We start from the raw sequence: 14,684 nt of genomic DNA, 5'->3' as shown, positions 1-14,684 counted from the left end.
CCAAAAAAATAAAAAATAAAAAAAGAAAGAAAAAAAAATAACCTCAAGCAAACCCAATTAAAAAATGGGCTGAAGAGCTTATGAGAAACTTCACCAACGAAGTTAGACAGCAAATAAAAATATGAAAAAGTACTTCATATTGTATCATTAAAATGAGGTTAACACCACAAATCTTTAGAATGGCTAAAATCTGGACCACGGACAAAACTAAATGCTAGTAAAGACTTGGAGCAACAGGAACTCTTGTACGTTCCTGGTGGGAACGCAGCCATGTGGAATGGTTAGGCAGTTTCTTACAAAACATATCCTTACCATACAGTCCAGCAATCACGCTTGGTATTTACCAAGGATTTGAACTCATTTCCACACAAAACTTACACACCCAATGTTATCAGCAACTTTATTCATAATTGCCAAAACTTGGAACCAAGATATCCTTCAGTAGGCAAAAGGATAAACTATGGTACACCCAGACAATGGAGTATTATTTTGCACTAAAAATAAGTTATTGAGCCATAAAGACATGGAGGAAACTTGTGAATATTAAGTGAAAAAGTGCAATTTAAAAAGATTACATACTCTATGTACTTTATGTTTCCAATTATGGCATTTTGGAAAAGGCAAAATATAGACAGTAAAGATCAATGGTTGCCAGGGATTGGAGTAGGAGGTAGGAAAAAGGCAGAGGCAGATTTTAGGGGCAGTGAAAGTACTCTGTATGGTATCATAATGATGGTTACATGCCATTCATCATACATTCGTCCAAACCCATAGAATGAGCAATACTAACAGTTAACTATAAACAATGGACCATGGGTTAGAGTTCACCCATTTTAAGTGTACCAGTCCTGTGGGAAATAACAGGAAGCTCTACAAGTGTGGAGGGGTGTACAGATAATCCCTGTACCTTATCAATTTTACTGTTAACCTTACACTGCTCTAAACAAATTTAACAAATTTAATAGGGAATACTATGTGCCAGGAACTGTTACCTTCCTTATTTACAGATGAAGCCTAGTTCCTGGGTCCATTACTTTCTTAACCACTATGCCACAAACTGTTGGAAGTTGATTCACTGGGAAGCCCACCTTAGATCCTAAAACCCAAGGCTCAGTTTTAGATTATAAAGCCCTCTGAAGCCCCAAATCATATATCACCATGTGTCTTAGTCAAACTTTTACCTACTTTTTCAACAGGGTAGGGAAGAAAGAAACATTGATGTAAGGAAAAACACCAATCTGTTGCCTCTTGCACACCCCCAACCAGGGACCTGGCCCACAACCTAGCCATGTGTCCTGACTGGAAATCAAACCATCAACTGTATGGTTTGCAGGATGCTGCTCAACCCATTGAGCCACACAGTCAGAGATAGCCCCAAACATTTTTGAAGGCTGCGTAGATGTCTTTGAAAAACATGCTTCAAATCCTTCATATAGTGTTCCATAAAGTCAACATTCCAAACTGAAAACCCTTTTTTAGTCTTGCCGGGTAAACATTCAGGTTTGAAAACAAGTCTATATAGCAGTCTTCCTAGCTGCCTTACACACTTTGGTTCCGCTTTCCCCTATTGATGCTTCCGACAAATTAAATCCTTTAAAATCAAATCTGTTCTTAATGTTTCTCATTTTTAAAAAATGCCTATAGAAGCATTTATTTGAAGACCTTTATAAACCAATGAAATCGGGTCCACCATCTTACCAAGTATCTTCTTTATCCCCCACATAGATTTCAAAACCTTAAGATTTAAAATGTACCAAGTAAATGTTGACAGAGGTAGCACTGAGAAGGGAAAATAAGTCTTTTAAAACCATAATTGCCAAGTCAATTGTGACCCTTCATATTTCAGGAACTACTACCTTTATCTCATATATAAACTTCTACACTATTCCCCTCACTTGAACCAAATGCATCAACACCCAAAGAACTGTGAAAAATCATAGTGACCCAGGATAAACACTTCCATTTGAAACTCCATCACTGAGCATCCATGATTCTGTTCTTGGCTTGTTACTCTGTGGGCAAAGTCAGAACTTGTCAGTTATTTGTTATCTCATGCGAAAGCTTCAAAGACCAAGCCCATGGATCCAATCACTACATTAGGGCCACACCCAAAAAAGTAAATCAAAACTATGCCTGTTTTCATGCCAACTGTCAAGCCTAAATTGTCACCTATAAAACCAAAAAGGGCAAGCAGACCATAACTGTTCAATTTTCATTCCTTTCTTAGGTGATAAGATCCTAAAAATGCCTAAAAAACAATCACCTGTTATTTACCTTACTGAAGACACTTCACAAAACTCATCTCATGGTTCTCATATGAACACATGTTCAGTTGGCAATGAAAAATGTACAACAGAGCCATGCAAAATCCACACACGTAACTAAAAAGTTGATTATGAAACATTTTCTAATTATGTCTCTGTAGAATTTCTAACTATGGCTTAAAAACCCAATGAACAAGTGGAAGTTTCCCTCTGTACATGGCTTTTATTATTTACATAATACAATATAGCATCAATGCTGGATAGCATGATTATGTGCAATACATAAATATGAACTATCTGTACACATCTGCAAATCTAACTCAGAACTAAGGTACATAAAATTGAAAGCAAAATTGAATGCTTTAAGAATGAAAGTAAAAACTAGGACTGAACACTGCATTAAATCAGAGTAGTGCCTCGTGTACATACTTAACTATTTACAGGTGAAAACAGGCATTACCACAACACTAATCTATACTTTTATATATTAAAAAAAAACACACACGTTTCATACATCACAGAAAACCTTCCATTATAACACAGAAGTGATATTACCAGACAAGCATCAGTGAAGTATACTGCCTCTTCTAGTTGTTATTGTACAATGCTGTAAATAATGCAGCCCATGCAATACACCCAAGAACACTAGAGTCCTACACCCAAGTACAATTAATATGATAAAGCAGCCCTCTGCAAGTGGTGCTGGATACCACTAAGTCTACTGCAGCCATGTTGGTTATGATTTTCCATGCAGAAGGGTAAAGTTACATTAAGAACTGAAGTCTTTAAAAAAGCTTTAAACATTCTTTCTTGAACCAAAACATTCAACAAAAGATGCACATGAAAAATTAACTGTTCAGATGCCTTTGCAACTTAAAATTCAGATGCATGTTATTCAATAGAGCTGCTGTATATGAAAACCAAATGTAGTTTTAATTTCTTCTTTTAAACAAATTATCCTAGTGCAGTTCTGTGCTACATGTTTCTAGCAATGAGTAATGCAGACATCTTCTGGTGCAGCCAGCACAGTAAGCTTCAATTGTAGCTCAAACCCTGTTGCTTGATGGTTTTACTATGACAACCAGTTGTGACATTTACCTTTCACAGAATGTCTTATTTGACAGCTTTTAGACTCATTAGCCAGGTTCACACATGGCATCAAATACTGGTTTCATGGGAAGGTCTGATCCTCTTTATCGCCTTCTTCCAGCTTCCAAAGAACATGTGGAAATTAACAAGGTGAAGTTTAATTATGGTGGAAGTAGACTGCCAGTCCTTTTCTGGTGTACCATTTTTAAGAAAAATACAGGCACATAACACTAGCCAAAGATTATACCTTGATTACATTCCCAAAAGGCAGAAATGCTGCAAACATGCAGAGATTTCACGTATTTTGTTTGGCACATGGGAATTGAATTTTGTCCCTAGTATCTGTGTAACTCAATTTGATGCGCAGATTTCCATCCAATTTTATTTAAGGGAGGGCATATACATTTTGTAGGGCTGTACCTATCCAATTCTGCCTGTAACAAACACCCAAACATCCTAAAATATCAATAAGACAGACAAGTATAAAGTAAAACTCTGGAGAACATCAAAGGAAAATGGCCATGCATCTGCTCTTTAATGTTTTCCTACGATATATTAAAATAAAAACAAAATTTCAGTCTCTTCACAAGTAGTAATTTATATTCTCTGGATTTTTTCAGCCACAACAACTGGATTCTCTTTTCTGATTTTTGCTGCAGCTTCTGCTTTGTAATCATATGGACAGTTGTGCTTGTCAGAGTAACGGTGAAGTCCACAAAACAAATTTCCACATCGGCAGTCAAACCCTGTACACAAAAGAGGAAGCAGAATCACTTGGGAACTTGTGGCAATTAAAAGGGAGAAAAAATAATAATAAAAAGTCTTACTCACTATAGAAAGGGAACCAGGTTTCCATGACTCTTTGCAACATGAAAGACTGAGTCTTGTCACTTCAAATTGTGAAAGAGCTTTTAAACAACCTTTGACACGATACATTCAAGTAACTATCCTTCCATAAACTCCTATAGATATCACCCAGGGTAGAAATTAACCTCACAGGCTCTTGAGCCAGAACGTGGATTTAAATCCTCTTCCTACCATTTGTTAACTGGGTAATGTTTCAAATGAAAACTAGGGAAAGATGACAATAAAGCTGTGAGACTTAAATGAAACAAAAAGTATCTACAATATTTTTTTTTTGCCTGGTTCCAAGTAGGTGCTTACTGTTCAGTTCAGCTACCTTTTACCCAGGAGACCAAAGGAAATAATCAAAATGAATGAATTTTTATCAGTCCAATAAAGGAAAGTAACTCATAATATCTAAAATTAATAAAACGGTTTTATGTAATTAGAGACAAATGGAAATCAAACTAAACTTTCTATTCTTGAAAGTCGGACATTTTGTTATAAGACCAACCAGCCCCTTATAAAGTCGCCAGGAGCACCTTATTGAACCCTAGCTGTAAAATATACTCCGTCTAATGTATTTTCTAATACCTGTAAGGCCAACTTTCTTTCTGCACATAAAACACCTGTTCTTCTTTGGTTTGGGTAACTCAGGAGCTTTTTCTTCACTTTGAGAAGTACTAGGCTGAGAAACTGATGAACTGGGCTGAGTGACAACTGAAAAGTAAGGGTAAAAATTAGTAATTTGTCAAGAGATCACTGGCTGAAAATTAACCAACTATCTAAGTTAAAAAAAAAACACCTTAAAAATCTTAGTAAAAAATGTTTAAGAAGCCTTTCTTAAAAACATGTACCTTAAACAGGATCTTTTTTATAACATAATTATCATATCTAAAAATTTCTTGCCAATCAACATACTACTACTTGTTCCTCTAAATTTTATACAATTACCGTTTCAATTCCTTTCAACTCACTCTTAACAGCTAGTACTGAGAAAAAAAAAATCCCAATTTTTTTTTCAAAATCCCAATTTTAAAAGGTTTTAAGATCTGAGATGTTGGTCACATGCTCAGTTTTTCCAAGTTGTAACTGCCTACATGTAAACATCTTAATCAGGTCTGTTCAAAGTCATTACTACTCAGTAAATAAAGCTGACAACTTCTGAGGTTCTTGACTGCAAAAGCCATTTTGTTTTTATACTTTGGGGGGGGGGGGGAATCCTGTAGATAAAACCAGCAAATTTTGACAAGTAAACCCCAAATCATTAATCACTAACTTCAGATCCTATAATTTCATAATTATTTTGCCATTTAACAAGTGCTTTATTGTCTTATGCAGAAAATTTGGAGTTCCTTTTGAAAGATTAGCAAGCACTGTCTTTAATACTTGTGAAATCTTGATTTTAGACTTAAGAACTTCGTAGGTAAAACAGTAATTTTGGTGTACATTAAAAAGTCCATTTTTTTCACTTAAAAAGGCTAGGTTTTAGTTTATACAGGATATCTACAGAATTGATCAATTATGAAGGCAAAAATTGTACATTATTGGATTAAAGTCTGTATTACCACTACTTTAAAAATACCAAATTTAATTCTACTTCCATAAATTCAACTACTCCAGAAGCACTATAAACTGAGCTTTAATATTAATCCAAACCCCAAGGATAGCAAATTAGCATATGCAATGCTAAAATTACAGCCAGAATAAATAGGCCATCACCAATACTGTTAACATAAATCCAAATTCTAAATGCAAGGCAAATTAGTTTGATGACAATTTACTCGAAAATTCTTCAAATTTGTAACTCATTTTCATTAGAGATTAAACAGACTATTAGGCTAACAAAATATTCCACCTATTACTTATTCCTAATAATCTACTATGACAATCTTAATATAATTTTTCCTGATGGTACGGGAATAGTTTTGGGGAGGAGAGGAGTAGCCATTTCCTTGACCACGCCTAAAACTGAGCAGTGGTTCATAAGACATACAAATAAGGGGGACTAAGAAAAGAAACATGATATAGAAAAAGGCAAAGAAACAGTGAACTATATAGAATTATACTACAAAATAATAATGTGGAGGCTAGCTACAGATCTAACCCAAAAGCGTACTATTCCAAGGATAGACTAATTTTGTTTCAAAACCAAAAAATTCTCACACACCAATTTGGTCAGCTTTTGCAGGAGGATGGAACTGATTTTAAAATACCAAATATGGATTCACTTGCCCAACCTATACATTTTCACCTTAATTTTATCACATAAGCTTGTGATATTATGTGATGCTAGAAAAAGCAAGCCTCCAAAGCAGATTATATATGTATTGACACTATTTCCTCACAATAAAGGTTTATACTGTATTCAGTCAATACTACCAGGAAATAATAAAGCTATCAAAAATAAACTATGTGCAATATAAAACACATAGACCCTTGTTCTAGGCCTAGCACAGGTAATTCAAGTAAATCAACCTTCTGGCACATTAGAAAACTTGTGGTTGGCACTATGTAAATTCAGCACTGACTCAGTCACTATATCTAATGAAAACCAAAAATGCTTTCCCATACTGAGTTTTAAACTTTTACAAAATATGAGATCCTACACTTCAACCTGAAAGTCTTAGTGTTTACTATGTTCTTTTGCTTGAATATTTTCTATAATACTAGCAATATCAAGACTGAGGAATTATTATTTTTGATTTAAAAATTTTCTTCATAGCTTTGAAATTTAATCTAATTTCTTCTATTTTTGAACAATGCCCTCTCTAATGATTTAGATACCTTTAAAATATGACAGTAAACCACTTTTTAAGTTTGTTAAATCTTAATACTTCTTGTCTCCAGATTATAATCTTTGCTAATTTATTGGTGTGGGGGATGGTGGGAGGTGGGCAGAGAAGAAAGAAGAGAGTAAAGGGACTATTTTACACTCTCTAAAGAGAGCTGGTTCTTGCTTGGTCTGTATTTTACAGCTCTCTCCATCTTTGGTCCTTCAATGGGAAGGAACGAATCCCCCCACCAACCCTTCCTTTCTCATACTACCAAGTCCAGAACTGAACTAGTATTAAACAAAAAGCATACCTGGCTCTGACACCTCTGTTTTCGGGGTAGTTATTTTGTCCTCTCTTGAAATGCTCATTTCTGTCATTTGCTGAGTTACAGGCAAGGCAGCCACAGGTACATTTCTATTTGAGTTCAAGCAAACATTTTTAAAGATGTTAAGGGTACTTCTTTGAGAGATAGTAAGTTGTCAGTTCAACTTTAAATTATATAGTATTTCCAACATGATCAATCGGAGCTAAATAATAATTTTAAAAAGATATTGGATGCTCAGCAAAAATGGTTGAGAATAAAGTAGGCAATCTGATAAATGTCTCATCAATTCAAGGCTGCATATTTGTATAAATCGCATTGTTTTATTAGAGCAAACTAGAAATTTTGAGCTGTCTGTAATCTGTTTAAGGGCAAAAGGGGGCAGTTTTGCCAAAATGCCTTGTGTGGCATTACACTATAGTCTGCAAAGCCTCACTCCCTACAGTCTCTAAGCCTCAATTATAAGGAAATAAAAGCACAGCATTCTCAACACAGCATCCTTGGGGGTGTTATAATACACATCTTTACTCAATGACCTACAAGATCATATGTTAAAAGATACTGAAATCCCTGACTGTGCAACACATGCAAAGCCAAGGGCATCTTATAAATTAACACCCTTATTATATATGAACATTCATAATTATAATAGTACGGATAGCACAGCTATCTTTGTTTCCTCCTTGTATTATAAAAACTCTGAAATAATCTTACCTTGATTTTTCAGATGTGCTGCCAGCAGCACCTTCACAGTTGTTTAAACTAGCGTCTGCTCTTTGTACAGATGCAGAATCTGAGGTAGGGCTGTTGGAACCACTAGCTGTCCCTATTTAAAAAAAAATGACTTGTAAGAAACAAAGCAATACTACACTCAGTATCAAGACTAAATAAGTAACAAATACTTGCATTTAATTAGGTTAGTGATTTAAGCATTCTCATTGTGCAGCAGAATCCTACACTTGAATATCCAAACAAAAGCACATTATTAAAGTCATATCCAGTGAATACAAGTGTAAAACAAACCCTCAAAAACAAAATGAAACAGCTAGAAGACACTTGTAGATATTCATTCCTGATGTAGTAATGCCAAGTACTTGGACTGTTGCTTTAATTTCAAGCTTTTTCTCAGGTCTTCTCTCTCTGGGCCTTCAGCATTGATTCTCAGTCTTAGACCCCATTCTTGGCTCTATGTTTTCTTTTCATCAGTTCTTCAAACTGAGTTTTTCCTTGGATACAACTTACCCATTGGGCTCATTCTGCCACTATTCTGCTGCCTCTGAAGATGTTCTTTGTAGCAAACAGAACACATTCCATTTGTCCTAGGATTCCCATAAAAGCCACATCCTGTACTACACAGCATGGGCCCTGGGGTCTGGTTAGTCTCCTGAGCCATATTTTTCAGCTATAAAGAAAGCAAAAACAAAACTTTAGAAACTAGCATACAACCAAAATAAAATCACTAAATTAGTAGAATGGTCACCAATGTACCTTTGTTATTCTGAACACTAAGCCTATTTCTAACAAAGGCCCAAACTGTGTTAATCATTTTAAAAAGTAGGCCAATATAAGTTATGAATATTTTCTCCCTTTGTAAAAATAAAGGGTATGAAGAGAATCATTTTTTTAACTTGATAAATAATGACCTATAATGATTTCACAATCTTTAGGACCAAACCAAACCAAACCAAACAAAAGAAACTACCAATAAACATGAAAATGTATTTATATTACTTATCACTATTGCTTTTTGCTTCAGTTTCTGAAAAGGTCACTCTGCCTGTTATCAAAATTATATTTAAATCAATTTAGGCAATTGATATATCTCCTGACCATTGGTTAAAATATATTAAATGGAACCTGTAAATGTCAAAGAAAGCTACAAATCTTAATTACTACTTATTTATTTCCATGACTATTTTTTAGAGAGAAACACTGACTTGTTGTTCCAATTATTTAGGCAATTAAAAAAAATCCTCATCCAAGGGCATGTTTTTCATTGCTTTTCAGAGAGGAAGGGAGAGAGAGAAACATGGGGAAATAAATGTTATGTGTCTGCTCCAGGGATTGAATCCACAACCTCTAGGTTATGGAGACAATGCTCCAACCAATCATGCCACACTGGCCAGGGGCACTGGTTGATACTTGTATGTGCCCCAACCAGGAATTGAACCCACAACATTAGTGTACTGAGACAACACTAAACCAACTATACTACTTGGTCAGGGCCTAATTACTGACTCTTGAGATCTACCAGTTCTTTAAATTTAGCTGTATATTAGATGTAGCTCTATGCTTTCTTAAAACTAACACCTGAATATACTTGGGCCCAACTAGTAATTCAATAATTCTGCTACTGGGCAGCTTTTAGAATATTGCAACACACAAAGACTGAAAAGAGAGCTGGCAGATCATCTAGCCTTTCCTGTTGCCTTGGAACCAACCAGTGAAGCTCTTTAAAAATTTAGGGGGTCAGCTGCTTACACTTTTATGTTCTACATTTGAGATGTGAAATATGGGGCTGAGTAATTTAAAGTCAGAACCTAGAATCCTGCACCACACCACACAACAAATTATTAGCCATAGATTTCTCAGCCAAAGGCTCTCTTAAAACTGGCTGTTTTCCTCATACCAAAAAATTTAAACCTTTTCGAGCTAAATTTTAATGTAGCAAAGTAAAGCAATATAAATACACAATGTTTAATAATGGTTAATATTTAATGCTAAGTTACCAGAAAAATCCTTATACAGCAAAGATAGTCTTGCTTTTCCACAAATCTTGTTAAAATCAGCACAAATAGTTATCTTCTGTTAAATTTAGTATATTTTCCTCTAAGTCAAAGAGAAAATACACACTATTAAAAAAAGTAGGTTTCCACAACACAAAAATATCTATGAATGTACAAAAAGAAAATTTGAGAACATTTTATCAAAGAATGCATGCTCTAACCTGTCATTCAAATGTACCTTACTATTGATAAAAGAAATTACTTATGATTTATTAAGATATGAACATTTCAAGTAAGTGCAGCCAAGTACTTCAAGCTACAGCTTATCTTCTAGAATTCTATATGGCTTTTTCCAATTACCACTTCTAGAATACATTCTTTAGTGAGTTATTTAAAATAATGTTTCAATAATTATTAGCAATTTTTATTAACAAATTTACTTTTTAAAAGGATGGAAGAAGACTAACCAATTCTGACCTGGCAGAAGGATGATAACTATTCTCAAATAACAGTAACTTCTACTTTTGCTAGCAAAAGGCCAGTTTTCAAGCTTGAAAAATATTTCAAACAAATCAAACTTGTATGGAGAGTGACCAAGATCCACAGCTTCAAACAATAGTACTAATTTAGTTGACACTGTCTCTTTAAATAGTAAGTGGAATTTAGCTGACTCATTTTGGAGCAGAGTAGTGTAAACATTTCAACATCACTTAGGAAGTTTATTAATAAACACTTTCAGCTCGGTTTTAAAAAATTAGAACATAATATGTCCAAATAATGCTTCAAATAATAAACTATTTATTTACATGCCCGCTATGGAAAGTTGTGTGAATCTTTACCCTAAACAAAAATTTGGGCCATTTTTTGAACTCAGCTTAAGAATTACGCTCACCCTTTCTATACTTTCAGTCATAGGACAGTGGCTTTAACAGCAAAATGGCCTAAATTTGACCCAAGCAACATAATACTTGTTAATCTGAATCTTCAAATCTTTTATGTAAACACAATGGGGGGGGAAATCCCATCCAAGGATTTCATCCACACCAACACGGAAAGTACTCCTTCTACCTTTCCTTCTTCAGAAAACACATCTACCTTCAATTCACTATAAATAATCTTCCACTTAAGAGACACCACGACGTTTAGTCTTCTACCTGGCTTCTCATCTTGTTGTTTGTCCACCCCCCCACCCCCACCCAGAAAGCCAGCTTTTAAATGCCATCACATGTGCACAGCTTGCCTTAATATTTCTTCTCAGAAGCTTAGATCACATGGGCAGGCGCTTCAGCCTGTCACAAGGCTGCAATGTGACAGGCTGAGCTGGATGGAGGCTCTCACATAAAGCCTAGTCAACAGGGGCCTCTGAAATCAGCTTCTATTTATATCCCAGAGCCTGACAACTCCTACACAACCCCAAAAACTAGGGATGCAGCATTCATACATCTAACATAAGAAAACAAAACAAAAAGATGCCACTAAGTCTGCTATAGTTTTCCCTAATGTAGAGAATTAGATAACAATCTCAAATTCAATCTAGAAGATGCAAGCACCATTAATCACTCAGGAAGCCAAAATGGTCGGGGTTGTTTGTATAAACAGGCATAGTCCAGAGAATCAAGGGAGCAAAACCCCTCATGTCCAGGGGCAATTTATTTTTTTTTTTGAGGGGGGAGTGGGGAAAGCCTGACATTAGGTACTATGGTTCTCTCCTACTTGGCTGTGTTTTAGAAAAATATAGTTACCATTAACAGTATCTTTAAAGTTGATAGAAACTTGAGCTTTCATGTGTTTGGTCTATCATGTAAAGGTGAAATGTTTATTTTCATAGTTTTGGCTTCCTGTAATCCACAACTAAAAGAAACAAACCAAGCCCCAAACATACCAAAAACCCGAACAACTCGCTAACCTCAAAAACAACTAAAAGGAAGGTTTTTAAAACCTATGGAATTCAGTTCTTTTAGGTGCACATGTTACGAGAGGTTAAGAATGCCCACTCACCTGGACTTAATACCTGAATCCCAGCCTCTAATCTACCTCTGGACTAGGCCAGTGACCTTGGGCAAGTCCTCACTCTCCGTATGAGTTTCCTCCTTGCCAAATGCAGATTAGTGTGATTTTAAAAGACTACTTTCCAGGCTTAATATCGGGCCTGAGACACAGAAAATAGGGGAAAACTACAATAAATCTCTTTTAAGAAATTTCTTTAAAAACTTGAGAGATAAAAAACTGCAGTATTTTTCTAATTCAATCCTGAAATCTTGTTTAAAAACAAGTTTAAAATGAAATTTGCAATTTTTAAGGCTGTAAATTACTTGAATGCTTGATATAGAAACGGGCTACGACCTGTGTATTACTTTACACTTGTACGCCCTTATTCTCAGGGGGACATTCAACAATAAAGATAAAAACCCGGACCTTCTCCAAAGCACAGCTTCACGGAAAGCTTGGAAAGGAAGCACAGAATTTCAGTTCAGCCTAAATGCATGAAACAAAGGGGAAGGTACTTCATTTCCCTCATGAAAGAGATATGGGGCGAAGACGCAAAGGCGCTGAGAAAACTAAACATGTACAGAGAAGCCCCCCTCAGGCACGTTCCAGAGAATTTTAGAAGTTCAGGTCCCACCGGCCCCCCACCCCCCTCCTAGCACAGGCCTCGCTCACGAAAGCCCGACAGGGCCTTCTTCAAAAACTACTGAGTCATGCAGAACAGCAGCTCCGCAGGACAGGCCGCCCCCCCGCCCTACGGGCCCCGCACCGACCCCTGGCTGGAACCGCTCCCTCGAGGCGGCGGCGGCGAGCGGGGGTCGGCGGCGAGCGGGGCCGGGGGCGCGGCCGCCTCTTTGTCTCTTCGGGTCCGGCTGCCCACAGCGGGCGCCGCAGCCTTGGGCGCCCGGGACTCTCGCGAGGGAGGCCCGGGGCCCCAACCCCCGGAGGACGCACGCGGGTATTGTTCCAGGCCGAGCGAGTGCGAGTGAGCCGCGGGCGCGGAGAGTCGAGCCCTCCGGCCACGACGACAGATGACGCCTCCGTCTTTGTGCTTCTGGAGCTGACGGGCGGGCTCCCCTTCCCCCGGACACCACCATCCTGGACCGACTCGGGCCTAATCGGAGTTCGGTAGCGTTCCGGCCCCCCAAGCCCCCCTCCGGCTCCCTTACCTGGCACGAGAGGCCGGGCGCCCTCCCCCCAGCTCCCCACCACTCACCCTGCGTGAGCCCGAGTGCAAGAGCCCGGCTGGCGCGCGACGCTGGAGCGGTGGGGCCGGGCCGAAGCCTCCGAGTTGGGCGAGCCGAACGCCCGGAAGCCGCCGCCACCGGCCCGGAGCCAGTAGGCGCCGCAGGCGGAGGTGGCGCTGCCGCCGCCGCGGGGTCCTTTTGTTCTTGCAGTAGCACCGAGCGTGGCCGGGACTCGCCGGAGCTTGGGAAGTGGGAGGAGGGAAGCGGAGGGGGGTGGGGAAGAGAGGGAGAGGCGGAGAAAGGACCGGAGGCCGCGGCTGCTAACGCGGCTCGCGGCGCTCGCCCGTCGTCGCCTCACGCATCCACCGGCGGCGGGTACAGCCGATTACGAAGGCTAGCGGCGCGCGCGCAGGGGGAACGGGACCACGAGGGCTCGCTGGTGGCGCTCTCAGTGACTTGTGCTACTGCCGTTGAGGCCTGTAGCTCCCGGGAGCAAGCGAAGAGCCCGGAGAAGAGATGCAGATAGAACCCCGATCCGGCCGACTGACGCTTCCTCCCCGCCCCGCGCTCCGGCAGTGAGAAAAGGAAGGAGAGAAGGGGCGGGGTCTGTGCGTCAGCGAAAACCCCGATGGTGGTGGGGGTGCGTGGTGACGTAGCCAACCCGAAGTCCCGCCCCCGACCCCAGTCGCCGGAGGAGGGGCGGAGCGTGACCGCGTTGCTGTCGCGCGTAGCCAAGTCACTGGCCTGGCTGCGGCCCCAGGGTGGAGCTGGAAAGGGCGAATCGTGCGGAGGATGAGGTTCTATTTTTAACCGGATTGTTCGCACTCAGCCTCCCTCCTTCCTATTTCCTCACTGAAGCCTGCTTTTTGCCATCGGAGTTCTCACGCTTTTTTATTGGCCCTTTCCTCCTCACTTCCCAACCATCCGTCCCCCACCCTTCAATAATTAGGGGGATTCGTCTAGAGAAGAGGAAAAAACTGATTTCTAGCTTTGAGAGGTTCTTTTTGCTTGTTTATTAAGCCTATACCCCGCCCCATTCACTCCCAACTGCTTTCAGTTCCAAAGTCCAGTTTGAGCTTTACCCTGACGCAGCGCGGGTAAGGAGCTGGGCTGGAGCCACTCGCTCAAGGTCACGGGTGGAGCTGCTACTTCTCGGCCCCGGTGTCTCCGTTCTGAACAAACTGTTTTGGCCAGCCTGTAAAATCCCTGGAAATTGACTGTTCCAGCAAAGCGGCGTGGACTGGGAAAGTACCACATGTTGTACTCAACAAATGGAGTAAGGGACAAACAAGTTAGACTTGAGGCAGAAATCAGAAAGGAGGACATGTTCGAGAGGAAGTTCAAGACGGGGGAGGTAGTATTAGGCAGGCAATTCATAAATGAGGCACAGGACCCCTCTAATTTGAAAGGGTGAGTTGAAACACTTAGAACCTTTAGAAAGCAACAACCGGGCTCTTCCCCGCCCCTTCCACCTTACCTCTCTCTAAGTG

The 14,684-nt window shown here is 39.4% G+C and overlaps 1 protein-coding gene across 2 annotated transcripts; it reads right to left on the bottom strand.

Annotated features, from left to right (window-relative positions):
• Window positions 1-3,864: 3,864 nt before the first annotated feature.
• ZFAND5 (zinc finger AN1-type containing 5) lies at window positions 3,865-13,771 on the bottom strand. 2 transcript variants are annotated; one of them, XM_037155034.2, is made up of 7 exons: window positions 13,224-13,771; window positions 10,025-10,124; window positions 8,538-8,697; window positions 8,010-8,121; window positions 7,284-7,387; window positions 4,791-4,916; window positions 3,865-4,099 (listed from the first exon to the last, which is right to left on the bottom strand). In XM_037155034.2, the coding sequence occupies exons 3-7, from the start codon at window positions 8,686-8,688 to the stop codon at window positions 3,951-3,953; spliced, it is 642 nt and encodes a 213-aa protein (XP_037010929.1). In that variant the 5' UTR covers window positions 8,689-8,697; window positions 10,025-10,124; window positions 13,224-13,771; the 3' UTR covers window positions 3,865-3,950. The 2 variants fall into 2 exon arrangements, with proteins under 2 accessions (XP_037010929.1, XP_037010930.1); XM_037155035.2 differs by lacking the exon at window positions 10,025-10,124.
• Window positions 13,772-14,684: the final 913 nt, after the last annotated feature.

The sequence above is a fragment of the Artibeus jamaicensis genome, unplaced genomic scaffold, assembly GCF_021234435.1.
Source record: "Artibeus jamaicensis isolate MK-2021 breed Jamaican fruit bat unplaced genomic scaffold, CSHL_Jam_final scaffold_1964, whole genome shotgun sequence".
NCBI lineage: Eukaryota > Metazoa > Chordata > Mammalia > Chiroptera > Phyllostomidae > Artibeus > Artibeus jamaicensis.
This window is presented reverse-complemented; position numbering and strand designations above follow the sequence as displayed.

Excerpts from the sequence above, each read along its gene's own strand:
- ZFAND5 (XM_037155034.2), bottom strand. The coding sequence starts at position 8,688 with ATGGCTCAGGAGACTAACCAGACCCCAGGGCCCATGCTGTGTAGTACA. Across the intron at positions 4,917-7,283 it reads AACAGAGGTGTCAGAGCCAG|TTGTCACTCAGCCCAGTTCA; the intron begins GTATGCTTTTTG and ends CTTACTTTTCAG. Across the intron at positions 4,100-4,790 it reads AAAGAAAGTTGGCCTTACAG|GGTTTGACTGCCGATGTGGA; the intron begins GTATTAGAAAAT and ends TTTTGTGTACAG.